General features: G+C 51.5%; 1 protein-coding gene across 1 annotated transcript in view; it reads right to left on the reverse strand.

The window, feature by feature from the left end:
• Positions 1-25,805, reverse strand: part of Card14 (caspase recruitment domain family member 14) — a 28,946-nt gene extending 3,141 nt beyond the window's left edge. Inside the window, exons 1-18 of the mRNA XM_052194225.1 lie at positions 25,422-25,805; positions 23,821-24,176; positions 20,655-20,792; positions 19,787-20,112; positions 18,370-18,537; positions 16,912-17,031; positions 16,306-16,431; positions 15,700-15,849; positions 13,826-13,942; positions 11,014-11,156; positions 10,758-10,846; positions 8,818-8,878; positions 8,438-8,630; positions 4,492-4,618; positions 3,991-4,231; positions 2,630-2,693; positions 1,912-2,023; positions 611-784 (exon numbers count right to left, since the gene is read on the reverse strand). Of these exons, the coding sequence (XP_052050185.1) occupies positions 611-784; positions 1,912-2,023; positions 2,630-2,693; positions 3,991-4,231; positions 4,492-4,618; positions 8,438-8,630; positions 8,818-8,878; positions 10,758-10,846; positions 11,014-11,156; positions 13,826-13,942; positions 15,700-15,849; positions 16,306-16,431; positions 16,912-17,031; positions 18,370-18,537; positions 19,787-20,112; positions 20,655-20,792; positions 23,821-24,031 (2,560 nt within the window). The 5' untranslated portion in view covers positions 24,032-24,176; positions 25,422-25,805. The remainder of the gene's footprint in view (positions 1-610; positions 785-1,911; positions 2,024-2,629; positions 2,694-3,990; positions 4,232-4,491; positions 4,619-8,437; positions 8,631-8,817; positions 8,879-10,757; positions 10,847-11,013; positions 11,157-13,825; positions 13,943-15,699; positions 15,850-16,305; positions 16,432-16,911; positions 17,032-18,369; positions 18,538-19,786; positions 20,113-20,654; positions 20,793-23,820; positions 24,177-25,421) is intronic.
• Positions 25,806-26,396: the final 591 nt, after the last annotated feature.

Below are 26,396 nucleotides of genomic sequence, written 5' to 3' on the forward strand. Positions count from 1 at the left end.
TCTCTCATGCCCATAGGAACCCAAAATAGACTTTATTTGGAAATAGGTTCTCTCTGTGAGACAACACTGGGTTATAGTGGACCCTAAAAAGTTCATATGTAGACAAAGACACACAGAAGGAAAAGGTCAGGGGGCTGGAGACATGGCTCAGTTGTTAAGAGCACTGACTACTCTTCTGAAGGTCCTGAGTTCAAATCCCAGCAACCACGTGGTGACTCACAACCATCTGTAATGAGATCTGAGATCTGACACCCTCTCCTGGTGTGTCTGAAGACAGCGACAGTGTACTTACATATAACAATAAATAAACCTTTTAAAAAGGAGGAGGAGGAAGAGGAGGAAGAGGAGGAGGAGGAAGAGGAAAAGGTCAGTAATGACCAAAGCCAAGATAGGACTGGGGACTTCTGCACACCTAAGGTGCTCGAAGAGCCAGGAAGGACCCACACTTGTAGCCCCCCAGAGAGCAGGGCCCTGCTGAGGCCCTGGGATCAGACATTCTGGGAGTTGTGAGACAGTGGTCACCATTCAGTGTTCCAGTTTCTGGCCCTCCGTTATGGTATCTCTGAATTTAGAGTCACCTGCTCTGGCCACTTGACAGAGGAGCACGTACCTGCCGGACACGGCTTAAAGCCTTGAAGGAGACACAGCTTTTTGCTCAGGATCTTCCCCAGCACTCTGGGTACAAACAGCACAGGCCGGGGCCGGGCAGGCCTGTGAGGGTGCACCAGGGTGTACGGGGCCAGGGTGAAGCAGCTTTCTGCCCAGAAGCATGTGCTGGGGCCACCTGCAGAGGACAGAGGTTGTGAACCCCACCCACCTGTGGCCCTGCCCCCGATCTCCCAGGAGACACTGATGGGGGGACATTCTCAGCTTCAATGCTGCTAACTCTGCGTGCTGGCACAGCTGGCACAGCTGCTACGGATCGCGCAGCTCTTCAGGATGAGCTCCTGAGGATAGGAGGAGCCTGGTTCCTCCTGAAGGAGGTTGCTCCTGTTTTCAATATCAACCTTATTTTTTTAAGATTTATTTTTATTTTACGTGTGTGTGTGTGTGTGTGTGTGTGTGTGTGTGCCATTACTCGCAGAGGCTAGAAAACAGCATTAGATCCTGTAGAACTGGAGTTACAGATGTTGTAAGATGCCTAATTTGGGTGTTGTAATCAAACCTGGGCCCTCTACAAAGGCAGTAAGTGTAATGAACAGCAGAGCCATCTCTTCAGCCCCATCTTACATTATGCACCCAAACTGTCTTAAAGAAAGTAATTATTTCTCTTCTACCTGATTCTTTTCTGATCAACTTCATTCTGCAGTTTTTACCTGCGGGGCCCACACCAGTCAGACCTCTAGCGTTTATCACCCAGTGACCTTCCTTATAGAACACTGGGTGTCTGGCAGGTTTTACCGTCCCTGCACACATTTGTGGGCTAGCAGCTTTTGTATAGTTTCACTGGGTCAGGCCTCAGGGCAGAGCATGGCCGTTTAGAAGACATCAGATGTGCTGCTCAGCTGCTGTTCAGAAGACGTGTAGATATTTATTATGATTCTTTAAAAACAGCCTGGGGCGGGGGGGGGTCGGAGAGATGGTTTAACTGTTAAGAGCTGGGGCTGCCCTTCCACAGAAACCTGGGTTCGGTTCCAATTACCCACATAGTGACTCACAACCGCCTGGAACTCAATCCTAATGGATCTGATGCCCCCTTCTGGCCTCTGGGAACACTGCATGCACATGGTGTACATACATATATACATACATATATACATGCATACATACATATAAACATGCATGCAGGCAAAGCATTCAAACAAATAAACAACAGCTCCTGGCCTGAGTTCAAGGCACCACCTTGATGGTACTGCCCAGAAACGAACCCCAATGCCCACATGGTCCCTGTGCCAACCAGCTAGGCCTCACCTTCCTCCCTGCCAGAATCCCACTGGCTTTGGTCAAAGGATGACGTCAGAGGACTGACAGCAGCTTTGTCCACACTGACAATCCGTACTAACTTCTGGGGTCCTCCGGGAGGCTGCCACGGGAGGAACAGGGGACAGGAAAGAGAGCAGACTCAGCCACCGGCACTGGGTTTACAGCCTGACCCCCCCTCCCTACATCAGCACCCTGCCACACAAGCAAATCCAGAACAGCCTCTGAACAATCAGGCTGTGCCACGGAGCAACCGGGCTTCCCAGGCCCCACACCAAGGGTGAGAGCCAGGGGAGGGGCCTTAGGCAGCAGGGCTCTGCAGGGAGGGGCAGGGTGCAAAAGGCAGAGGGAAGAACAGGCCCTCTCCCGACTTAGCATTGCCAAGCTCCGGGCAGGAATATCCTAGCACCTTGCTCAGGGACAGATGGGTGTTCAAAGAGAAAGGTGCTCTGTGTCCCAAGACAGCAAGGTGCCCGACCTCAGAGGAAACAAGAACAGGGAGGTGAGTTGGGGGACTTGGGAGTGAGGAAGAGCAGGGGGCGCTCTGAGGTCGGGCCTGGGGTGTTCACATGGCACATTCCAAGGGCCTGCAGGCCCACAGGGCTTGGTGGGGAGTCCTGCTCAGTTCAGTGGTCCACAGTCCCCACACAGCACCCCACTCCCTTCCAGCCCACCCCAGGGGGACCATACCCTTCTGCCAGAGCCTCACCTTGCGGGGGATGGTGCACCGTTGAGTCATGTCCTGGATGAGGGCCAGGAGCTGCTGCTGAGCCCTGAGCAAATGGACGAAGAGAGGCTCTGACAGCCTGACTGAGCTCTGACGGCCTGACTGAGATCTGATAGACGGCCTGACTGAGCTCTGACAGACAGCCTGACTGAGCTCTGACAGCCTGACTGAGCTCTGACAGCCTGACTGAGATCTGATAGACGGCCTGACTGAGCTCTGACAGACAGCCTGACTGAGCTCTGACAGACAGCCTGACTGAGCTCTGACAGCCTGACTGAGCTCTGACAGCCTGACTGAGCTCTGTCGGCCTGACTGAGCTCTGACAGCCTGACTGAGCTCTGACAGACAGCCTGACTGAGCTCTGACAGACAGCCTGACTGAGCTCTGACAGCCTGACTGAGCTCTGACAGACAGCCTGACTGAGCTCTGACAGCCTGACTGAGCTCTGACAGACAGACTGAGCTCTGACAGACAGCCTGACTGAACTCTGACAGCCTGACTGAGCTCTGACAGACAGCGACTGAGCTCTGACAGCCTGACTGAGCTCTGACAGACAGCCTGACTGAGCTCTGACAGCCTGACTGAGCTCTGACAGCCTGACTGAGCTCTGACAGCCTGACTGAGCTCTGACAGACAGCCTGACTGAGCTCTGACAGACAGCCTGACTGAGCTCTGACAGCCTGACTGAGCTCTGACAGCCTGACTGAGCTCTGACAGCCTGACTGAGCTCTGACAGCCTGACTGAGCTCTGACAGACAGACTGAGCTCTGACAGACAGCCTGACTGAACTCTGACAGCCTGACTGAGCTCTGACAGACAGCGACTGAACTCTGACAGCCTGACTGAGCTCTGACAGACAGCCTGACTGAGCTCTGACAGCCTGACTGAGCTCTGACAGACAGCCTGACTGAGCTCTGACAGCCTGACTGAGCTCTGACAGCCTGACTGAGCCTCTTGGGGCCAAGAGAGCAGACGCACAGGCAGGGAGCAGGAGTGCTCCACCCTGGCCAGGGTGCATAGACTCAGGCCTTGAGAATATCTCCCAGGCCTCAGGCCCAGCCAGGCCATGCTAATTTAATTGTCCTACCCTGGTCCCAGCGGGGGCTTAAGGGCAGCCAGGGCATATAACAGAGAGGCACCTACAACCAGCAGACCCCATGCATTCAAGTAAACCTTTTCCTTCACTATTGATTATTGGCACTCTGTTCTATAGGGCAGGGAAGATTCTAGAAGGTCTTTCTGTTTCCTCCCGGGCAGGAGGGACCTCAACATGGAGTGAAGACAGGCAGATGTTATCCTTGGAACATCTGTGGGGTCGTACAGAGCCAGCAGCAGCTACTCACTGTGAATAGTTAGGGATGGTGCCGGGTTCCATGTCTTTCATGGTGTAGGGGTTCACATGATGGGCATGCCAGCAGCAGCTGCGGCCTTGGAACATGGTGTCTGTGACATGCAGGATATCATTGCAGTGAGCACACAGCTCTCCCTCCCCTCTCCTCTGCATGGCCAGGTTGACGCGGATGTAGAATGAATCCCCAGACGTTACCACTTTGGCATCTAGGTCCTGGATAAGGTTCTTATAACCTGATAAAAGAAGATGCTAGTGGCTGATGATCCCAGACCTCTGAACTTACACAAGGAAGCTTCTAGAATGTGGAAGTGGGAGGGAAAAGTCATGGAAGACACCCAGTCGGGTGGAGGGATGCTTCCAGTTCTTTAGAGTCTGGGGAATTCAGGGAGAACCTGGCTGAACTGCCTTGACTCTTGGTAGGCCTGAGTTCTGGGGTGCAGCGGGGTCACAGGAGGGGACCGAGAGCTGAGCAGGGGTAGGGTGGTGCCTGTACCTTCAGTGTTGATCTTCACAGACAGGTAGCAGGAACCATTCACCCTCTTGAGAAGGCCCACAGCCTGCTCCAGTGTTGTATTCTCCAGAGTGGCCCTTAATGATGGCTTGGTAAGCTTATAGTCCACCTGAGGGCAAAGCATGAAGATGGGCGTCTCACCAGGGCAGTGTGGCCGCTGAGATGGGGTGGGGTGGGAGCCTTCAGAGGACCCCTTGGCCTTCCCCAGCCACCCACATATCTTCTCTTCTCGTGGTCTATCAGAATCTCTTGTCAAAAGCTGTGCGTAGTGGAGTGAGAATTCTGGAATTCTGGTTTCTTTAAAAAACAGAAATATTATAAGAACGTGTTTTCATCTTAATCCCAGGTATGGGGGTGTGGGGCTGCTTCAGACTGTCCGCAGCAGCTAAGATTTGCCTCGTGCTCTAGGAGAAGCGTGAGTTTGCCAGCTGCAGATAGTTTCTGCAGTTGTGTGATGTTTGGAATTCTGGAAACTTTTCAGAGAGCATATAAAAGCTAGAGCCCTAGCATGTGGGTGGGAGAGTGGTCGGTGGCCATTCAAGAGAATTGGCTGTGGTTTGTTAGTAGTCATACTCACAGAAGAAACAAAAGGAAAGAAACTGAATTCACAGATCTATCTCCCTCTCTCCCTGCCCCATCCTTGTTTGCCTCCTATCTAGTGTTATGGTGTGATGCCTGAGGGAAACAGAAGAACCCACAAAGTATCAAGGACCAGCTACAATGTAGGGACAGTGTTGTTACAGCATCAAGATGCAAAGATATACATTCTACACATTTCTGACCAGAAGAATGGCCTATCAACCCACCCCTGAACTTTCACTGCTGAGGATAACCTCTTTGTCATAGCCACTTCCCTTGGTTGAAAATGGGCCTCAGGAGGTTCCAGAACATTCTGGATCATTCTAGATCAGGTTCCAGAACATTCTGGATCATTCTAGATCAGGGTTCTGTATGTTCGGGGCCCGAGGGCTCTGTGTTGAGGTTGTTGAGTGGCATCAGTGATCCTCCTCTAGGTGCAGAGTTCTCCACCCTTACCTCCTCAGCTGTGAAGCCCTAGGAGGAGCAGGTTCTCTGCTGCCTCCCCCATCACAGGGTTAAGTTTAATGAACCATGTTCTTTTGTGTTAGTATATGTGTGTGCTATGATACATACTAGACTCAGTTCATAGTTGCCCCAGGATGATACGACTGCCTCTCAAATGCCTTCGAGAATCTCTGCATGGTGAATAGCTCCTCGACTGACTTGTTAGTCTTAGGACTGGAATATCACAAAGCTTTCTGTGTTTGTATGTAGTGGCACAGGGGATGTCCTTGTAGGACGAGTGTGTGGGCTCCTTAAGAATGAGGGGCTCAGAGCTGGAGAGATGGCTTAGCAGTTAAGAGCATTGACTGCTCCTCTGAAGGTCCTGAGTTCAAATCCCAGCAACCACATGGGATCACAACCATCCATAACAAGATCTGACTCCCTCTTCTGGTGTGTCTGAAGACAGCTACAGTGTACTTATATATAATAAATAAATAAATCTTAAAAAAAAAAGAATGAGGGACATTCTTGCCTCACTGTGGACACCCTGTTCTGAAGGGAATGACCCTGCTCAGGTAGTCTGCCCCACTCCATTCTCTCATTAGGGCCAACAGGCAAGCCTCAGGGATGGGGTAAAACTTGTCTGGCATGGTTTCTTGATATTTTTAAAAGGCTTAAATCACTTGGTGTTCTTCCAGAGGACCCAGGTTCTGTTCCCAGCACTTCCATGGTAGCTCACAACTGTCTGTGACTCCAGATCTGCAGGCACCTCACACGCACCCCTCTCACAAACATACACATAATTAAAAATAAAAGTAGGGACTGGTGAGATGACTCAGTGTTTAACGGAACTGACTGCTCTTCCAAAGGAAGGGTTCAGTTCCCAGCACCCACATAACTGTAGCTCCAGTTGCAGGACATCCAGTGACCTCTTCAGACTTCCATGGGTGTCAGGCACACATATGATACATAGGCATGCCAGTAAAACACCCATACACAGAATAAAACTTTGAATTAAAAAAATGTTTAAGGGGTCTCAAGAGATGGCTCAGCGGTTAAGAGCACTGACTGCTCTTCTGAAGGTCTTGAGTTCAAATCCCAGCAACCACATGGTGGTTCACAACCATCTGTAATGAGATCTGACGCCCTCTTCTGGAGTGTCTGGAAATAGCTAAAGTGTACTTATATATAATAAATAAATAAATCTTAAAAAAAACATTTAAAAGGTTCGAAGTGGAACGATTCTGTTTCTGGGTCTGGGAAGACACTCAGTGGGAAAGGACATTTGTTGCACAAGCAAAACCCTCAGATGTAGCTCTGTGCACTGTGCGTCTGTAATCTCCTTTTACATGGAGGTGTGAGGTGGGAAAGGGGAATGACCCAGCGCTCAGGAACGTACTCGCCAGAGAGTGGGCATGCAAGAAGCAGAAATAAGATGGAAGATGCAGGAGTGATGGCGCACACCTTTAGTCCCAGCACTTGGAAGCAGAGGCAGGTGGATGTCTTTAATTTCGAGGCTAGCCTGGTCTACAGACTGAGTTCCAGGACAGCCAGGGCTATGCAGAGAAACCCTGTCTCAAACAAAATAAAATAAACAAACAAAAAGAACAAAACCCCAAACTAAATCAAGCATCAAACACACAAAACCCTAAGAAGGCAGAGGAGGAGGACGGAGAAGGAGAGGAGGGAGGAGGGGAGGAGGAGGAAGAAAAGGAGGAGAGAGAGGAGGAGGGGGAGAAGGAGGGAGAGGAGGAGGAGGGAGAGGAGGAGGAGGGAGAGGAGGAGAAAGCCCCAGGTTCCGCTCCACGGCTCAGTGGCTGAAGCTGCTCACTTCCAAAGGACTTCAATTCAATCCCTGGGACCCACATGGAGGAAGGAAAAAACCAGTTCCAACAAGCTGCCCTTTAACCTCCACATGTGTTCGACAACACACAGACAAGTAAGTAAGTAGGTAAATAAATAAATGTGTTTGAGACTGACTCTCTGTTTGCAGAACAGGCTGGCCTACAGTTCAGAGACCCAGCTGCTTTTGCCTTTTAAGTACTGTGTTTAAAGGTGTGCACCACCACGCCCAACTAAATAAATATCTTTCTGAAGAAGAGAGAGCCTGTCTTGGAGCAAGGTGGAAGAAGAGAACATGAAACCAAAGTTGTCCTTGATAACCACTAGTATGCAGCCACATGCACGCATGCATGCCATACATGCACATATGCATGCGCACACACATGCCATATACACACATGCATGCACACACATATGCTATACACACACATGCATGCACACACACATGCCATACACACATATATGCATGCACACATACACATAATTGAAGAAAATTATGCAGTTAGGCCACACACATGCATCACTTAATAAGAATGATGTATGTTTTCCATTTATATGTATATTTGTGGGCTAAACAGATTTGAGCATTTTCCAATAAAAATAGTTAAAATAATGAATTTATGTCATGTATATGTTTTTTCCTGCACATATACAAAATGACATTAAGATCATCATACTAAACAAACAATACAGTCAAAGCCATCAGAATGGCTTATGAAGCCTGGTCAGGGCTGAGGTGCGGCTTGGAGCTAGATCGCTTGTCTGACAGATACGAGCCCCACCCCTCTGCCAAGTTCACCCCAGAGCAGTACTAAGATCAGAACTGCTGTATCCCAATAGCATTTTCTGAGTTTCCAGGCTCTGGGGGGGAGGGGTCTGGACAGTCAGGCTTGAGAAGGGGGCTCAGTTTTCCTCCCATAACCCTCGTCTATAGACACGCATTTTCTATCAACCCAAAACAGACCTGAGACCAACCGTGTCAGAGCCAGACCACTGTCTCCTGCAAAACATCACAACCGTGGCGATAGGCCTGGCTCTGTCATGGTATCCCTCTCTTACTCACCATCATGATCTGGGTTCCAGGACGCAGGGCCACCTCATCTGCTGCAGAGCCCGGGGTCACTCGGTGAATGAAGATCCCAGTGAGGTTCCCTCCGATGACACCGATCTGCTCCAGCAACGCGTCCCCTTGGAACGCCAGCACTGTGACCTGGCTTAGGATCTTGCGGGCTGGCCTGCGCCTCACGGGGATGCTGCTGTGGGTGGCGGGACACAACCTGAGCTCAGAGGTCGGAGGAGTCCCAGATTCTGGAATTCTCCTCTGCTCTGGACCGCCCTCTTGGAAATGCTGTGCTCCCACGGTGAGAGGACACAGTCACACTCTGCTCTGTCACCTCCAGGCTCTGGTTCTCCAGTCAGTGGGTGCCCCAGCATGCCGCTCACCTTTCTGAGACATTCAGGCTCCGGGAAGACCCCTGCAGGCTGTCCTCTGTCTGAGAGAGGTCTGGAAGGAAATGAGACCCAGTGCAGCCTGAGCCTGAGCTCACCATCTTCTTCTTCTTCCCCTGCTGTGCCTCAGGCACCCCAGGCCTGGCTCCCCCCTTCCTGAGGTCTCTCCCCTGTGCTGTCTGGTTTCATCTTTCCAGGAATGATGGGAGATGCCTGTATCCTTCTATCACACCTGAACTAGTTGCCAGTATCTCAAGGATGAGGAGACAGAATTCTAACATTTAGAATTCTGACTTCAATTAAGGGTCAAATCTAAGGATTGGAGAGGGGTTTAGTAGTCATGAGGACTTGTTTTTCTAGAGGACTGAATTCAGTTGTCAGCACCCACACAGTGGCTTACAACTGTCTATAACTCCCACTCCAGGGGCTTGACACCCTTTTCTAACCTCTGTAGGCACCAGGCATGCATGTGGTGCACAAACACACATGCAGGCAAAACACCTGTACACATAGAATAAATCTCAAAAAAGAGGAGTCTCAAATCTGGCACAGCGCCGGCCACTCCTTGGCGCTGACCAGAACCCCACTGGCTCTGCTTGGCCTGTGAATCTTCTCATTAGATGCTCCCTGGAGCTCTAGCATGTTAAAAGTCAATTAATTTGAAAAGGTTTCACTATGTAGCCCTTGAATTCTCCATCCTTCCAAGGTCTGGGATTACATGTGTGTGTCTCCACATCCAGAGCTGTCTGCCTGTCGCTATCTCTGTGTTTGTGTCCCTGTTTCTCTCTGTCTCTGTCTGTCTGTCTTTCCCTCCCTCCCTGTGCGTATGTAACCTAGAGGTCTGCATCAGTTGTCTTCTCTATCATTTTCCGTCTTATTCTGTGAGGCTGCCTCTCTCACTGAAGCCAGAGCTCTTCCGTTTAGCTAACCTAGCTGGTCAGAGGACCCGGATAACTACCTATCTCAATTCCCCAGCGCTGGGCTGTTAGCTGCCTGCTGCTGTGCCTGGCCTTTATGTGGATTCTGGTAATCAGGCCTTCATTTGCACACAGCAAGCACTTTCCAAATGAGCCATTTCCCAACCCCAGATATAGCATTTAAATTTATATTCGACCTAGGGCCCCAGGCAACCTATTCTTATCTCAAGATCCCATGGAAATCTGAAAGGTGCCACCCACAGAAGGTCTTAGCCCAGACCACAAGCAAAAAAACCACTTGATTATCTTAAAAGACAAATTAAATTGAGGAAAGACTCCAGATGTGTTTGAGTTTGATTCAGTAAGTGCGAGAACCTGAGGTAGAAGTGGGCAAGGGTTTGGATTTCTGGTCCCTTGGGCCACTGTGCTCAACAATACAGGGTACTATCACCCCCTGGTGGCTGTAGGATGAATTTTGGAGAGGAGCCAAGCACCTTTGTGAGAGCCAGGTGTGCCCCAGGTGTGCCCCAGGTGTGCCCCAGGTGTGCCCCAGGTGTGAGGTGGAAACATGCCAATGCCAATCACAAAGGCCAGTTCAGTCGCAGATGTAAGGAAATGAGGAGCGCCTTGGGAGTCGGCTCCCAGAAGAAGGGACGCCCCTGGCAGATACAGCCTGTGTCAGATGTCTCTGCTGCCACTGAGCACCCATGCCTGCTGCCTCCTTAGTGTTTGTTCCCAGGGCAGGTGATGGGAAGGAGAACACGCATGTCTGTGGCTACCTGAACACACATGCAAACCCTGTGTGGCTATGAAACAACCCTCTCTGCCTCGGTGTGAGAGAATTAAAAAGACAACAGCAAACAGCCCAGCCGAGCAGTGGTAGCCTCTGGCCAAGGTCAGAGGTCAAGTTCACATCTTTGTACAGTCCCTGGAGACAGGTCCAGGCTGTCTCACTCGCCCCCCTAGGGTCTAGGAAGAGAGCACACTGTGGAGATCCTTGTGTGTGGCAATGCTCACCTGCTCCGTCTATCATCTCAAACTCCAGGTCTGTGTCTGTGTCGTCCACCGTGGCCCCTTGAAGGCGCAGCTCGAGGACTTCTGAGAAGCTGTCACAGAGCACAGGAAGCTAGCTCACAGCCAGGAGGCACGTCTCACTCCAGTCAAGGACCAGAGCTCCCAGCACCTTCCCGAGCTGCGGCACCCAAAGCCCAGATCGTCCTTGGTCCAACTGGCACCCCTGCAAGCTGGACCCCAAGCCTGTACCTTGTCCTACCTTAGAGACTCGGGGTCTTCCAGGAAGTCCTCTGCCACCCGCTTGTACAGGGACTGCTGGCTGGGGGGCATGGGGCTGCAGGAGCGGAAGCTGTCCATCTGCTCCCGGCTGGATGTGGAATTCAGGTCCCACCACAGCCGGGACTGGCGGAGGGTGGGCAGAGGGTGACGACACAGGAAGGAAAAGCAGAGGAGGAGGGCGTTACGTCACACTTGCTGAGTGCCCACTGTGTACCCCCCGGGGTTGCGCGTTTGGTATACCATGTTGCGTATAAAGCAATGAGACTCTGGGAAAGGGAGTTACTGACTGGTGAGGGATGAGGGCACAGGATGGAACCAGTTCTGGGCAGGCACTGAGCTGACCCAGGTCCACTCACTGGGAGTCCCTACAGCTCTGTGGATCCGGATCTTTGTTGGCACCCTGAGGACAGGTGCCATCCGGGGGTGCGGGTGCAGGGCTGATCACAGGGGAAAGCACCGACCAGTGAGTAAGTACTCGGGCATGGCAGACTTCCTGGAGGGAGTGACAGAGGAGCCCGTGGAGGAGGGTGTGGCAGAGTGAGCAACAGGTCTGGCACTGTGGGAGGAGCCAGGGCCAAGATGACCACATCCTGAAGTGTGGGGGAGGACTAGACAGGGGAGGTGATCCCACTCAGGTATTTGAGAGGGAGGCAAAGCGGGAGTCAGTGCTGAGTCCATAAGGTCCTTCCCATCCTGGCCACAACCCCAAAGGCAGTACTGCCCTTGTTTCTGGGCAGTGAGCGCGCGGAGGGTCTAGAAGATGTGATTTCAATTGGCCTCTGGGATTCCCTCTCTGTCCCGTTTTCCAAGAGCCAATAAGCATGTGTGTATATAGTCTGGCTTCTCTGGAGATGCCTGGCCTGTGTGGGGGACACTGCTGGGGTCATCTAAGAAGGGAGCATGAGACAGGCTCAGGAGGTGGCCCGCCCCTCATCCCTGTTCCAGCATCCGCAACTTCCATGGCAACTATGAAGAGACCACCTCTCCTCTTTGCCAAAGGCCAAAGGCAAACACTGTGGGTCTCATATTCCAGGGACCGTTAAGCTGGGTGAAGCAGTGTCCCCTGAAATCCAGGTCCCCTGACATCTACTGAATGTGAACTCGTTTGAAAGTAGGGGTTTCACAGGTGGAATCAGGCTAAGATGTCACACTGTGGCAGAGTGAGGCGCAAGTCCGCTGGTGTCTTCCTATCGTGGTTTACATTTTTAAATGTCCCTAAGGTTATGTGTCGAAGGCTTGTCTGTGGTGTGGTGCTGTTGGGTAACTGAAACTTTGGGAGGAGGCCTGTGGAAGGAAGTTAGTTGGGTCATTGGTGTGTCCCTGCAGGAGATATTAAGTCAGGTTCTGTCTGTCTGCTGGTCTGTCTGTCTGTCTGTTTCTGTTGACTTACAGGTGATTCCCCTAGGCTCCTCCCAGGGACTTAGCAATGACTTAAGTCATCACGTGCTGCCAGGACTGCTGGACACAGCCCAGTTATTCTCTCTCTCTCTCTCTCTCTCTCTCTCTCCACTCTCCTCCCTCTCCCTCTTTCTCTTTCTCTCTCTTTCTCCCTCCCTCTCTCCCTTTCTCCCCCTCCCTTTCCCTCTCTCCCCCTCCCTCTCTTTCTCTCTCCCCTCTCTCCCTCTCCCTTCCCCCCACTCTCTCTCTGTCTCCCTCTCCCTCTCTCTCCTCCCTCTCCCTCTTTCCTTTTCCCTCTCTCTCTCTCCCTCCCTCCCTTTCTCCCCCTCCCTTTCCCTCTCTCCCCCTCCCTCTCTTTCTCTCTCCCCCTCTCTCCCTCTCCCTTCCCCAACTCTCTCTCTGTCTGTCTCCCTCTCCCCCTCTCTCTGTCCTCTGCCCTCATAGCTCTGCTCCAGTCTGCTGCCTCCACCCCTTCTTTACACCCTTCCTGCTTTCCTTCCCCCAGATACCCCCTTAGACCAGACCTGCTGCATGGCGTGATTCCTCAGGTACACCCTGGCGTGAGCCCACCACCTACCATCCCCTGCATTATATTCAGTTTCTCTCTCTTTCTGTGTCTCTCTGTCTGTCTGTGTCTCTGTCTCTGCCCCCCTGTCTGTCTCTCTGTCTATTTGTCTCTGTCTATCTCTCTGTCTTTCTCTCTGCTCTCCAAGCTGCTGTGCTGGGAGGTTCTGCCTCACCACAGGCCTGAAGTGATGGGTCTGAGCATCTGTGGGGGAAACCTCTGAACTGTGAATACAAACAATATTTTGACATTTAAGTTGATAATCTCAGGGAGAGTGTCTAAAACGCTAAGCCGGTGGTTCTCAACCTATGGGTCACAACGCCTTTGACAAACCTGTCTACAAATTTACATTACAATTCATGACAGTAGCAAACTTAGTTATAATGTAGCAATGAAAATAGAACTGTCTTAAAGGTCCCAATGTTAGGTAGGTTGAGAACCAACAGAAGGAGATCTGGAGAACTCCACACTATGACAGAGGTGGAGATCGGAGAGACGTGACTGCAAGCCAAGGACTGTTGGGAAAGCAAAGCCAGAGAGATAGAAATGTCCTCCTCCAAAGTCATGGGAAATGTAGTCCCTTTAGCACCTTGATTTTGGGTTTCCAGCTCCCAGAACCACGGGGGAGTGGATTTCCTGTTTGAAAACACTCAGTAGCATCAATTCTTCTCTATGGGAATAAACTTCCCAGAGACATCTTAGCCCCAATGATGTGTTGGGCTGAATGCAGCAGAGGGCATAGGCCTAGGTCAGGGTCATAGGTCATAGGTCATGGGTCACAGGTCATGAGTCATGGGTCAGGGTCAGGGTCAGGGTCAGGAGCACATACCTCGGTGGAACTGAAGAGGCTGCACTCACTGTCATCTGGTGGGCACACGGCATGCATCCGCACAAGTCGCTGCTTCCCTCGGAGGCAGAGTTCCCTGGCTCCAGCTTCCTGCTTGGGCTTCCAAAGAGGCCAGATGTCTCCTTAGCTCAGGAACTTTCTCCCTGAATACCCGCACCACACCCTGCTTGAACAGGTTCCCATCTTAACTTCTGGTTGAAATGCTGGTATCTCCTATAACTCTCAGCAGTTACCCGCCAAGGAGAAGAGCTTCACCCGGCTTGAGAAAAGTGCATTTCAGTCTTTCTAGAGAATTTAGAGAATGTATGTTGTGTGCTAGGTTTAAAGATAATAACCTGTGTAATGTATGCATATGTACATCCATGTGCATGTATTTACATGCTAGGAAGAAAATTTGGGTGGGTAAAGAAGCAATCAGAGACTGGAAGAAGATGACATTGAATATATCCCAAACCCAAAAAGAGCAGTTACAGTTGGGGAGACAGCTCAGAGGTTAGGAACAGGCCTGCTCTTGCAGAGGACCAGGTTCTCTTCCCAGAACCCACGATAGCAGTTCACGACCATCTGTAACTCCAGGCCCAGGGACTTTGATGCCCTCTTCTGGTCTCCATGCATGTGGTGCATCTCTGTATGCTGAAGCATGCACAGATACCCATAAAAACAAATCACACACACACACACACACACGTGCGCGTGCGTGTGCGGTGTCTGCCCTTCCAGCCTTTTTTCTGTGTATGGACACATATACACATGTGTATAAAATATGTATATGTTCCCACATATATGCATATGTAGGTACACATATTACCAAATAGCAAGTGTAGATTATAATTACTTTATGTGTGTGCATGTGTGCACATATGCACTTGCCACGGTGTGCCTCTGGAAGTCAGAGGACACCTTGCAGGTGTCGGCTCTCTCTCTGTTCCCTGTGGATCATGGGGTTGAGCTAAGGTCCTCAGGCTTGGTAGCAAGTGCTGTTACTTAAGTCATTTTGCTGGTGTATGCATGGATGTATGTATTCTGCATGCATGTATGCATACATACATTTGTGTTTGTGCATAGGTATACATCATAAGCTGGGCCTGCTGGCCCAGGCTTGTACATTCAGCCATTCAGGAGACTGGGGAGGCAGGGTTACAAGTTCAAGGCTAGACTGGGCCACTTAATGAGACCATTCCAAAACTAAATGTTTTTTTTTTTTTTTTTTTTTTTTTTTTTAAGTTTTGAGGAGGCCTGGGGATGTATATGGCTTGGTAGCACATTACCTGCTTAACATGACTGCAGCATGAGACCACGCACACACGCTACATACACATGCTTGCATACACACGGGAGCACACAGGGAGGGGTGGGACAAGGAAGAGGCTCGGACTATGCCTCCCTTCTGGACCATGGCTACTTAAGCAGTCTTGTCCGCCCAGGGAACATGACACATGCTGCCTAAGGGACCAAGCAGGCTTTGTGACACAGCTCTCAGGCACAGAGGTCCCTTGTCAGTGTGTGTGTCACTCAGCCCCTGGAGTTGTGACTTTGGGGAAATCATCTACAAAGTGGACATATTGATGCCTCTTCTGTCACAACACACCCAGATTTCCTGGTTCCAGAACCTTCCCCCTAAGCTTCCCTTCCTATAACACAGCAATATCAACATGACGAGAAGTGGAAGCAAGCTGGTCCTGCCCCATGCTCGGCACTTCACAGCTCCATGGTTGGCTAGAGGCAGACAGCTCTGTGGAGGACCACGTGGGCTCTGTCCGCATCTCTCCAGCGCAGTTATCATTTCCTGTGCGTCCCTGCCCTGTCACCCATGCGGCCCACTGTCCAGCCTCCCACTCTTGGGGTGGGGCACTCACTCCTCCCGGTGTCTCTGCCTGCAGCCTGCGCAGCTGAGTGCGCAGCTCGCAGACCCGCTCCGTCAGCTCGAACACTCTCCTGCGAAGGGCATCCTTCTCCACCAGGCGCTGAGAAATCTCCATCTGGGCCCTGTCCCTTGCTGTGTACGCCTGTAGCCAAGACAGGAGAGACAGAAGTGGGTAGTTACAGGGTGGCTAGGGGTGGAACCACAGAGCCAGGCATCTGAGCTGCAAAAGGCACCCCCACACGGTAGGCACTTATTGTGAACTTATCCAGTGTGCGCTAACCAGGATTCATAACTGGTTATGCAAACCTACTATGTTTTAATAAAATCCACATCTGGGATGGAAGGTCTACGTCTCATGTCAGGAACAAGGGCAGGGAGACTGACAGAGAGCCTGTGTCAGTGCATTTCAGGGAGTGAGAAACCTCCCATGGACCAAGGAAAGAAACCCTGAAGCTTGAATCCCCTGAGCCGGCAGCTCCAAGCTTTATCCACACACCAGCAGGGGACAGTGTAGAGGGTGGAATCATGCTGCCCTGTGCCAGCAAGGACAGACGCCTGCATCCTCTCCTCCTGGTCTCTCCCCCAACGCTTAGGATACCTGGTCACGTTCCTTCTGCAGCTCGGCCACCTGGCCCTGAAGCGTGGTCATCTTTTCTCTGTATAGTTCACAGTCCACCTGGGTCTTCCGGAACTGGAGTAGGGTCTGTTCCTTCTCCTCCCAGTACTGTAGGACAAAAACATACCCATAATGCTCTTGGCTCTGAGAGCTTAGGTGGGAAGGGGTGAGTGGGGATGGGGGAAGGGAGGTGGGGGGCTTGGAGGGCAAGGGAAGAACGGGTTTAGAGAGTCTACAGAGTGACAGAACTAATCACACTGGATGTAATCAGCAATTGTACACGTGTGTGTGCAGAATTACATGATGTTTAATGGCCCACAATACACAATCAATTTCCCCCTGGCTCATTCTCTCTGTCTTCCTTGTCTAAGTCCTGGGCTCTAGTGGTCCCAAAGCCTTTGACACGCTCCTGGGGTTTCTCCATTGCTTGCCTGACTATGAGGTCTGGGCTATGGGTTAACATGGTGAAGTTAGTCAGACTGTGTTGATGATTGAGTGAATCTGTCTGTCTGTCTGTCTGTCCCACAAACAAGCCTGCCCAAGATGGATGGTTGTGACTCCAGGGAAGAGTGGGCACCACAGCCTCACCTGCTTCTGCTGCCTCTCTGCGGCCACTGCTCTCTCCCGCAGGGAGTGGATGCGGGCCACCAGGTCTTGCTTGCTCTCCCGGGCCTCATCCAGGCTCTGTTCCAGAATGTCCTTCTCCACCTGGGGAAGAAGAATGCGAATGACACACCAGTTTGGCCCAAGCTGCAGTGAGCCACACCCCATCCCCAAGGAAGTTGTACCGAAGGAATTTCTTACCAAAGAGATTATGTGTATGCTTGTCTACATGCATGTATGTGTACCACGTGGGTGCGATGCCTGTAGAGGCCAGAAGGGGGCAGTAGAGCACCTGGAACTGGAGTTACACATGGCTATAAACTGCCATGTGGATCTAGGGAATTAAACCTTGGTCAAGGGCAAGAGCAGCAAATGCTCTTAATCGCTGAGCCATCTCTCCAATACCTCCCCACGCCCCACTAATTTTTATCTTTAATTAAAAAGAATCAAAGGGAACTGGGTAGTGGTAACAGAAACAGGTGGCTTTCTGAGTTCAAGGCCAGCTTGGTCTACAGAGCTAGTTCCAAGACAGCCAGGGCTACACAGAGAAACCCTGTCTTGAATCACCACCACCACTCTCACCCCTCTCCCCCCCCCAAAAAAAAAGAAAGAAAAGGAAGAAAAAGGAATCAAAAGGAGGGAGTAAAGTGCTCTCAGAGTTCCAGGGCTTCACTCTCTCCAGCTCCTAGGTTCCGGGAAGCCCACTTTCCCCGAGCCGAGGTGAACAGGATGCAGAAAGCCTTATGGGCAGAATGGATTCATAGTTCCACATCCCTATAGTTTCTTCAGCCTTTTATCTTATTTTAGCCAAGACAGCACCTGCCTCAGGCTTCCATGTTGGGACTGCAGACATGGACCACCCCACCCAGCAGAACCCGTCATTACAAGTGGCTTTTCTTTTGCAGCTCCATGTGGTCTCAGTAAATTAGCTTATAGAGCAATCTAATATAGGGACAAGCTTTTTTTTTAAAGATTTATTTATTTATTATATATAAGTACACTGTAGCTGTCTTCAGACACACCAGAAGAGGGCATCAGATCTCATTACAGAGGGTTGTGAGCCACCATGTGGTTTCTGGGATTTGAACTCAGGACCTTCAGAAGAGCAGTCAGTGCTCTTAACTGCTGAGCCATCTCTCTAGCCCAAGGACAAGGTTTTTAATGCTGTCACCATCTGGGTGGGTGGGAAGAGGGAGGCAGGAAGGAATGAGAGGGGATTGTGTAATCTGACCTGGTGGTGCAGGTCTATTATGGCAAGACATGGAGGCAGGAAGATTGTGAGTTCAAGGCCTGCCTAAGATAAGACAAGGAGTTGGCATGAGCTTTGCTTTAGTGAATCTGCCTGTGAGAGAGTCTCCCAGCCCATAGGCGTCCACTGACACTCAAGACAAGGCCTTTCCCGATCGGCAGGAGACATCTGGCCTCCCGAGGACCGAGACCTACCAGGCTGAAGGTCATGGAGCGCAGTTTCTCATTCTCTTCCTTAAGGCGATTCAGCTCCTCTCCCTCGGGTTCCAGGTCGCTGGCCATCCTCAGGGACCTCTCGAGAGATTCTCTCTCACATGAAGAGACAAGGCTTGCCCGCTGGAGCTCCTGCTTTACCAGATAGAGCTATGTGGGAGGAAGCAGGGAGAGGATCATGGGAAAGGTTTACCCATCAGGCATTGACTGGATGTAGCTTGTCCATCCTTTGCTGCTGCTGCTGCTGCTGCCATGTGGAGAGCCTCAGCCCGAGCTTCAAAGGCACGGGACATGGGTTCACCTCCTGAGCAACCCAGACCCCCGTGAGAAGAAGGGGCATTTAATAGTATTTATTTGATTTTAAATTACATATGTGGGTGTATATGTGCATGGGACTGTGGTTGCCTGCAGAGGCCGGAGGCATTAGATTCCCCCAGAGCTGGAGTTATAAGTTTCCCAATATGGTTTTGGACCTGAACTTGTGTCTTCTGGAAAAACAGTGTGCTGTCTTAGCCACTATGACAGTTTGAACGGTAAGTGTCCCCTTCGGCTCCGGTGTTCGAGCACTTGGTCCCAGTTGGTGGTGCCGTTTGTGGAGGTTGGGAGGTACAGGCCTTCCTGGTGGAGGTGTGTCAGTAGGCACAGGCTCTGGGCATACAGAGCCTTGCTCCCCTCCCGGACCCTCTTTGCTCTATGTTTGTAGTAGAGGCTATGATCTGTCAGCTTCCTGCCCTAGGCACAGGCCTGTCTGCTGCCCTCACTCCTTGCTGTCATAGACTGTTACCCTTCTGGAGCCACAGCCCAGGCAAACCCTTCTTTCTCTGTTTCCCTTGGCCATGATGTTTCTTTACTAGAACAGAAAAGTAACTGTTGCAGCCACTGAGCCATTTTATCAGAGAAACACCTTAGTTTCACTTTGCTACAGATGAGGCTGAGTGCTTAAACTAGTGCCCTGGGTCCCTGGAGGGAGACCAAAGCAGCTGGGTACCAGCTTCCATCTCTGCAGTCAGACTGATGGCCACTGGGGCCCCTGGTTTCACTGCCCTCATCCCTCTGATGGAAAGAATGTGGACTCATAAAGATAAATAGCAAGGCCACCAATCCAGCCACATCAAGCCAGGGAGGGCTGCGGATGCTGAGAGCCACAGGAAGTGGATCCTTCAGCCAAGCAGAGTTTCCTGTGTGTATCCAAGGTCCTGAGCCCCCAAACTACCCAGCCAGATCACACTGGCCTCTCTTCTCTCCGTCAAAGGCTCAAGAGTAACCTGGATCTCCTAGACCTCCCCGCTATGTTGGTGTGGCATTCCTGGAAGGAAGCACCCTTAAGGCAAACCCAGGGGGTCTGCAGGTAGAGGCTGGCTGCCTGGCTCCCTCAGCAGCTGGCCCTCAGGGAAGGTACCTCCTCCTGCAGGCTGTGGCAACGTGTAGCAGCCAGCTCCTTCTCCCGGAGTGCATTGCTGTAATGCAGTGACAGGTTCAGCATCTCGTCTTTCAGCTTCAAGACCTCGTGGAAGTGGGCGCTGACCTCTCGTTTCATGCGGCTGTGGTCAGCCTCCAGCTGGCGCAGGCCCTCTGCGTGGGCCTCGGCCAAGCCCAGGCGCTCCTTCAGCTGCTGGCATCTGCGGAGCAGAACCTCCTTCTGGGCCTTCTCCTGGGCCAGCTCCTCCTGCAGGCTGCTGATGGCGCCAGCCAGACACTCGGTCAGCTTGGATGTCTCCATGAGGCCTGCAGATGGGCGATCATTCCCTCTGTCACTTTGCGAGACCCTGTCATTCTTCAGTCCCCCTTACCCTCCATGAGCTAGCTGACTGTGTTTGAGGTTAGCAGTTTCCGTGGAACTCCAAGGAAAACCCAGCAGAGACATAGGTCTCCTGACGGAACTCACATGAATGAGTCTTTCCGCACCGACCCAGAACAGATGGCTTATTGGCTGCTGCTTTGAGTTCTACTCTTTTAACACCCAAATCTCTCAACAGCTCCCTGGGAAAGGCCAGAGTCTGTCTGCTCCTGAACACAAGGGTATGTCCCCCACACTGCGTGACTGTGCTTTCCTGTGGAAGTCTTAGCTTCCCAGCCTCCTGCCCCTGGGAAGAGAGAACTAGACTTCCCCTGAGGTGGCATGAATGCCAGCCCTTCACTTCTGGGGTTCATGGCAGCCCCCCCAGAGCCTCCTCATAGTACAGGCTCTTGGAGATTGGCCTTGAAGCACCCAAGTCCGTAGCTGGGAGGGAAGAGCTGCAGTCGGAGGGCTCTGAGCCGGCTCTCACCACTGAAGGTGCTGAAGTCAATGTCAGACTGCAGCCCGGTGACCAGGGTGTAGACATCAGGGTTGTGGAACTTCAGGCTCTCCAGGAAGGCAATGGCTCCGTTCTTCCCTCGGGCCTTCAACAGATCCAGCAAGTGCCCTGGACAGAGAGAGAGAGAGAGAGAGAGAGAGAGAGAGAGAGAGAGAGAGAGAGAGAGAGAGAGAGAGAAAGAAAGAGAGAGAGAGAGCCTTAGCCACCAAAGTGTGTGGACAGCTGGAGTTGGAGTTCTCTGGGATCCCTGGCAGGGAGGCGCAGGCTCTGTGCCTACCTCCATTCATGCATCACCAATTTGAGGCAGGATCCATATTTGTTGGGTCCCTACTAGGGGCAAGAAAACGTTCTTCTATGAGCTGGGTACAAAAGGACATGCACAGACGAACAGTCTTACAATCCTGAGCGTTGTCTTCTCTCTTTTGTCTGTCTGTCCATCTCTCTCTGTCTCCCCATCTCTGTCTTTCTCTGTCTCTTCCTCTCTCTGTCTCCCTCTTCTCCTTTCTCTGTTTCTTTTTCTGTCTCCTTTCTGTCTCTCTGTCTCTGTCTCTCTTTATCTCTCTCTTGTGTATGCATATGTGTATGTTTGTGTGCATGTACATGTGTGTGCATGTGTGTCTATGTGTATGTGTGCACATGTGCATGTGTGCCCCTGTGTGTGTATATATATGTGTGTGTGTATGTGTGCATGTATATATGCATATGTATGTGTGTTGCACATGTGTACATGTGCATATGTGTGTATAGAGAACACTAGCCTTTTACAGATCAATCTCTTTAGTACTCTAGATCAGTACATACACACTATGACATCAATACTTGCCACTGTCACCTGGCCTCTATGGCCGGCATTTGCAGTGAGCATTTTGTCAACAGCACATTGCTCACCGGCCTTCAGTGGCACACTCATTTCTGAGTGAGAAGATCCTGCCTGCCAGACCAGAAGAACAAATCGCAAAGACATCCCCAAGGTATGGCCCTCCGCAAAACCTACCAGTGCTGGTTAGTTTTTGTCAACCCAATACACTACAGTCATCGGGGAAGAGGGAATGCCGCTTGAGAGACTGTCCCCAGCACACTGGCCTATGTGCTAGTCTGTGGGACTAGCCTTGATTGTATTTATTTATTTATTTATTTATTTATTTATTTATTTATTTATTTATTGGCTTTTTGAGACAGGGTTTCTCTATGTAGCCCTGGCTGTCCTGGAACTCACTCTGTAGACCAGGCTGGCCTCGAACTCAGAAATCTGCCTGCCTCTGCCTCCCAAGTGCTGGGATTAAAGGCGTTCACCACCACCGCCTGGCTGACATTGCCTTGATTAATGACATATATAGAAGGGCCCAGCCCACCAAGGATGAAGCTACCTCTGGTAGGCAGCCCTGGGGTGTAAGAAAGAAAGCCATGGGAGCAGAGCCAGCAAGTAGCATCACCCATGGCCTCTGCTTCTGTCCTTGCCTCCCTCAGTGATTGACTGTGGTTGGGATGTGTGAGCCTAATAGACCCCCTCCTCCCAGAGTTGCTCTTGGTCACGGCATTTATCACAGCAACGACGTCAAACTAAGACAGTGTCTGTGTGAGGTTTTCATTTTGGACAAAGGATCTTTGTAGATAGAATTAGGTGAAAGATTTCAAAGTCAGACCATCCCAGGGCTGAGGGCGCAGCTCAGCCCTGCATGCACTGCGCATGCACAGAGCCCTGGGTTCAGCCCCCAGGACTACATAGACAAGGAGGACAGGGTCACACCTGGCACCCTGGCACCTGGGGAGCAGGGATCGGTGAACTGAAACTCATGTTCATCTGCAGCTACATACCTAGTGTACACGGGACAATGTCTCAATCAAAAAAAAAATTAAAAATTAAAAGAAAGAGAAGGTGAAGGGGCCACATCTCAACTCCAAGTGTGCTTACAAGAAAAGGGGTACACAGGGAGCGAGTGTGTGAGCATGGAGGCAGAGCCGGAGTGACAGGACTACATGTCCGGCAGAGCCCCCTAGAGCTGAAAGGCAAGGGAAATCCACACAGAGCCGGCAGTGGGATCGCAGCCCTGTTCATACCACATTCAAGACTTCTAGGCTGCAGACCTGAGCGCACAAATCCCCGTGGGTTCTTTTCCTTGGAGCTCGGATGGAAGTCAGGGCCTTGTGCCTGAGCTATACCTCAGTCCTACCACGCTTGTTTATTTGTTTGTTTGTTTGTTTATAGTCAGGATTTCTCTGTGTAGCCCTGGCTGTCCTGGAACTCACGCTGGAGCACCAGGCTAGCTTCGAACTCAGAAATCCACCTGCCTTTGCCTCCCAAGTGCTGGGATTAAAGGTGTGCACCACCACTGCCCAGCAAGATTTGTTTATATATGTGAGTACACTATTGCTCTCTTCAGACACCCCAGAAGAGGGCATCAGATCTCATTACAGATGGTTGTGTGCCACCATATGGTTTCTGGGATTTGAATTCACAACCTCTGGAAGAGCAGACAGTGTTCTTAACCACTGAGCCATCTCTCCAACCCCCCACACTTGTTTTAAACAGCATTGTTTATAGCTATTTTCTGGGACTTTGTTAGGGGACTAACTCAGTATCCAGGAAGTGGGAAACCTTGGTTCCCTTGATGATTTTGTTGTGGAGATTGTTAAACGCCCCAGGCTGCCTAGAACTTCTAGATACAGAGCTGAAGATAATCCTTAAACTTCTGATTTTCCTGCTTCCACCTCCCAAGTTCTGAGTTGCAGGTGCACCTCACAATGCCTGGGTTATGGGTGCACCCCGCAAGGCCTGGGTTATGGTACAACCAACAATGACTGGTTTATGGGTGTACACCTCCTGGTTTGTGTGGCAGTAGGGATCTAACTCATTGTTTTGTGTATGCTGGCAAGGTTTCCTACCAATAAAGCTATATATACTTCCTCCCTACTCCCAGGAATAGAATTTTACACTGCAGTCTAGACTGACCTTGAACTTGTAGCCATCCTCCTGTCTCAGTCACTTGGAATGCTGGGATAACAGGCATAGACACCCTCTGTGTTGAAGCTTCCCCCACCCCCACTGCTGCAGCACAAGCCTTGCTGAACTCCTGGGCAGGAAGAGCCCAGCTGTGACCCCAGTGACTCAAGGAGGGGCTAACGTCTACCGACTCACCCACTCTCATGGCGCTGTTGGTGAAGCGGGAGCTGTGGAGGACCTCCTCCTCGTCCAGCTGGCCCAGCACCTTGGCCTGGCGCAGGTAGGGCGTGAGCCGGCTGGGGCAGATGCTCTGTACGATCCTGCATCGGTGGCTCTCCAGCATCTCCCAGAGCATCTCCTCGTCCAGAGAGGTCAGGGTAGAATCCATGCGGCACAGTTCTGCCATTCCTGGACTCCGGGAGGCTGGGGTAGGGGTGCAATCGAAGGCTGCGCTCAGGCCTCCAAGGCCAGGGAGTTTTCTGCTCTGGCCCTCTTGGCTCCACACTGCCAGTAGAGAAACAGCATCCAACTCGGAAAGTCAGAGGAACACCCTGTAACAATATTAGGCTCACTTCCTGCCCCTGTCCCCACCCCCGCTGTCCCTCACCTTGGGCACGCAGGTGGCTTCACCTGGTGTCACCACATTAGTCATTTTTTGCTCATGCCCCGGGGACTTCACTAACCGAAGATGACAATAAAAACCGGTCAGGATCTGGACACACAAGCTCAGTGCTATGGTATTTACCTAGCACTGCTGAGGTCCTGGGTGTAGGTTCCATCTTCAGCAACACACAGGCACGCACACACACACACACACACACACACACACACACACACAAAGTGGGGAGAAAAAGAAAGTAAGGTTAAGAAACTGTCCTGGAGTAAACTTTAGAGTCAGATGCTGCTGCTGTTCTCAGGGCAGAAAGGGTCCTGTGGGGACAGGGCTGGCCAGAGCATCTACCCAGGACTGATTCTGCCAGTCAGGAGTCAGAAGGAGGTTCAAGGTGGCTGCATAAAAGGCATGCGCAGCCTGGCCTTAAACAAACAAAACCCATCAGCTTCCAGACTGATGAGGGGGCTGGGAAGGGCTCCCACTACAGAGCTCTCCAATCCTTAGCTATTTTATAACAGTTGCTACAGCGTCTGCGGTAGCTGCCTTCTGCCTCTGTGGAAGACCAAGTCACAAGCACCATCCACTTAAAGCCGCCACTTCAGCGATGCTTCTGTGGATGGAGACTGGCCACTCTAAGTTTCTGCGTCACACCCACACAACCCTGTCAACATCCTTGGGCATCTCTAAGTATAGGTGGGAGCAGTCTCAGGAACAGAGTGCCATGGTTTGATTCTTTCCACTTGGCCCAGTGGGCTGGCCTCCCATGAGGAGGTCTGTGCTCTCCCAAACCACAGCAAGTCAACCTTGGTGGCTTATAACAGAAGGTGATAGCTGGGCATCATCCTGTCTTCATGAGCAACACCCAGCCCAACACCTGGGACAGCTAATCTTGATCACGAGCTTGACTGTGCTTACAATCATCTAGAAAGAAAAAAATCTCCATGCACATCAGTAGGCTGCCGTCCCAGGCTGAGGGAAGAGGGGCAGCTGAACAGCAGCCTGCATCTCCTTGCTTCCGGTCTGTGGAAGCAGTGTGAGCAGGTCACGTTCCCCCTAGCACACACTCCACAAGGAAAAAGACTGATTCCCTTAAACCATGAGCTCAGGTGACTTGTTTCTTCACAGCAACAAGAGGAACCGCTAATGAACCACGCTGGGACGATGACTCCAGCAAGTTACTCACCAGAGGCGTCCAGAGTTGCTTCTTCAGGGCCTTCTTATAGCTTAGCTTGGAGAGTCTGGTGTCTCCCCAATCTGGCTGGTGCTCTGCCAAAGGTTCTTTCTCCACAGGCTGTGGTTGGCGGGGCCAGGCAGGAAGGGCTAGGAAATTACTTCAAACCATGTGACCTGCTCCAAAACTCAAAGTCCAGCACCAAAGACTACAGTGAGTGGGAAGAGAAACAATAAAAGATCGAGTTCAGAAATCGACGCAGACACCTCTGACTCATGCTCTCCTCGGTTCCTTAGAGGAAGCAGGTTCTGGACAGAGAACCCACCACACTGAGGAGGGTAAGCGGGTGTTCACAGGCTGGTCAGCAACCGGGCTCCACGAACACCCTTGCCCTGAACTTCCTCCTGCAGAAAGAACTCTGGAGAGCAGGTGGGCAGGCCAGAGCTGTCACAAGGAAGAGGGTCATGTGGGGATGAGCAGAGAGCAGTCACAAGCTCCCTCAGTTTGCTCCTGAGTTCCTGTTAACAGCTGAGCCAAGCCTGGGAAGCAGGGTGTTCCGGGTGGCACCCCCAAAGGACCTGTGAGCATGGGCTTGTCGGAAGCAGGTTTTCACAGGTGGAGTCAGTGAGTGCTCTAGAGTGACTGGTGTCCTTTTAGGAAAGAGAGGAGAGGTACTGACTGGAGGAGAGAGGAGTAGGACTTGGGGTGCCAGGTCAAATTGCCAGGGAGATTGCTAGAACACAGAGACTTAGAAAAGAGTGGGGCAGTCATTCCCAGAGTGGCCTCAGACACATCTGGAGCTTGGCGGCCAGAAACACCTGTAGTTTGGAGCTACAGCTTGGGCCGTACTAGTCACACAGGGTAAGGAGGTTTGGAAGTGTCCAGGCCCTGGGGTGCCTGGTCCTCTGTCAGCATGCCAGCCATGGACACATCCCAAGGGCTCTTCTGTACCCAACGTTTGCACCGTGTTTAACTCCACATCCGGAC

Source organism: Apodemus sylvaticus, chromosome 10 (genome assembly GCF_947179515.1).
Source record: "Apodemus sylvaticus chromosome 10, mApoSyl1.1, whole genome shotgun sequence".
NCBI classification, from domain to species: Eukaryota; Metazoa; Chordata; class Mammalia; order Rodentia; family Muridae; genus Apodemus; species Apodemus sylvaticus.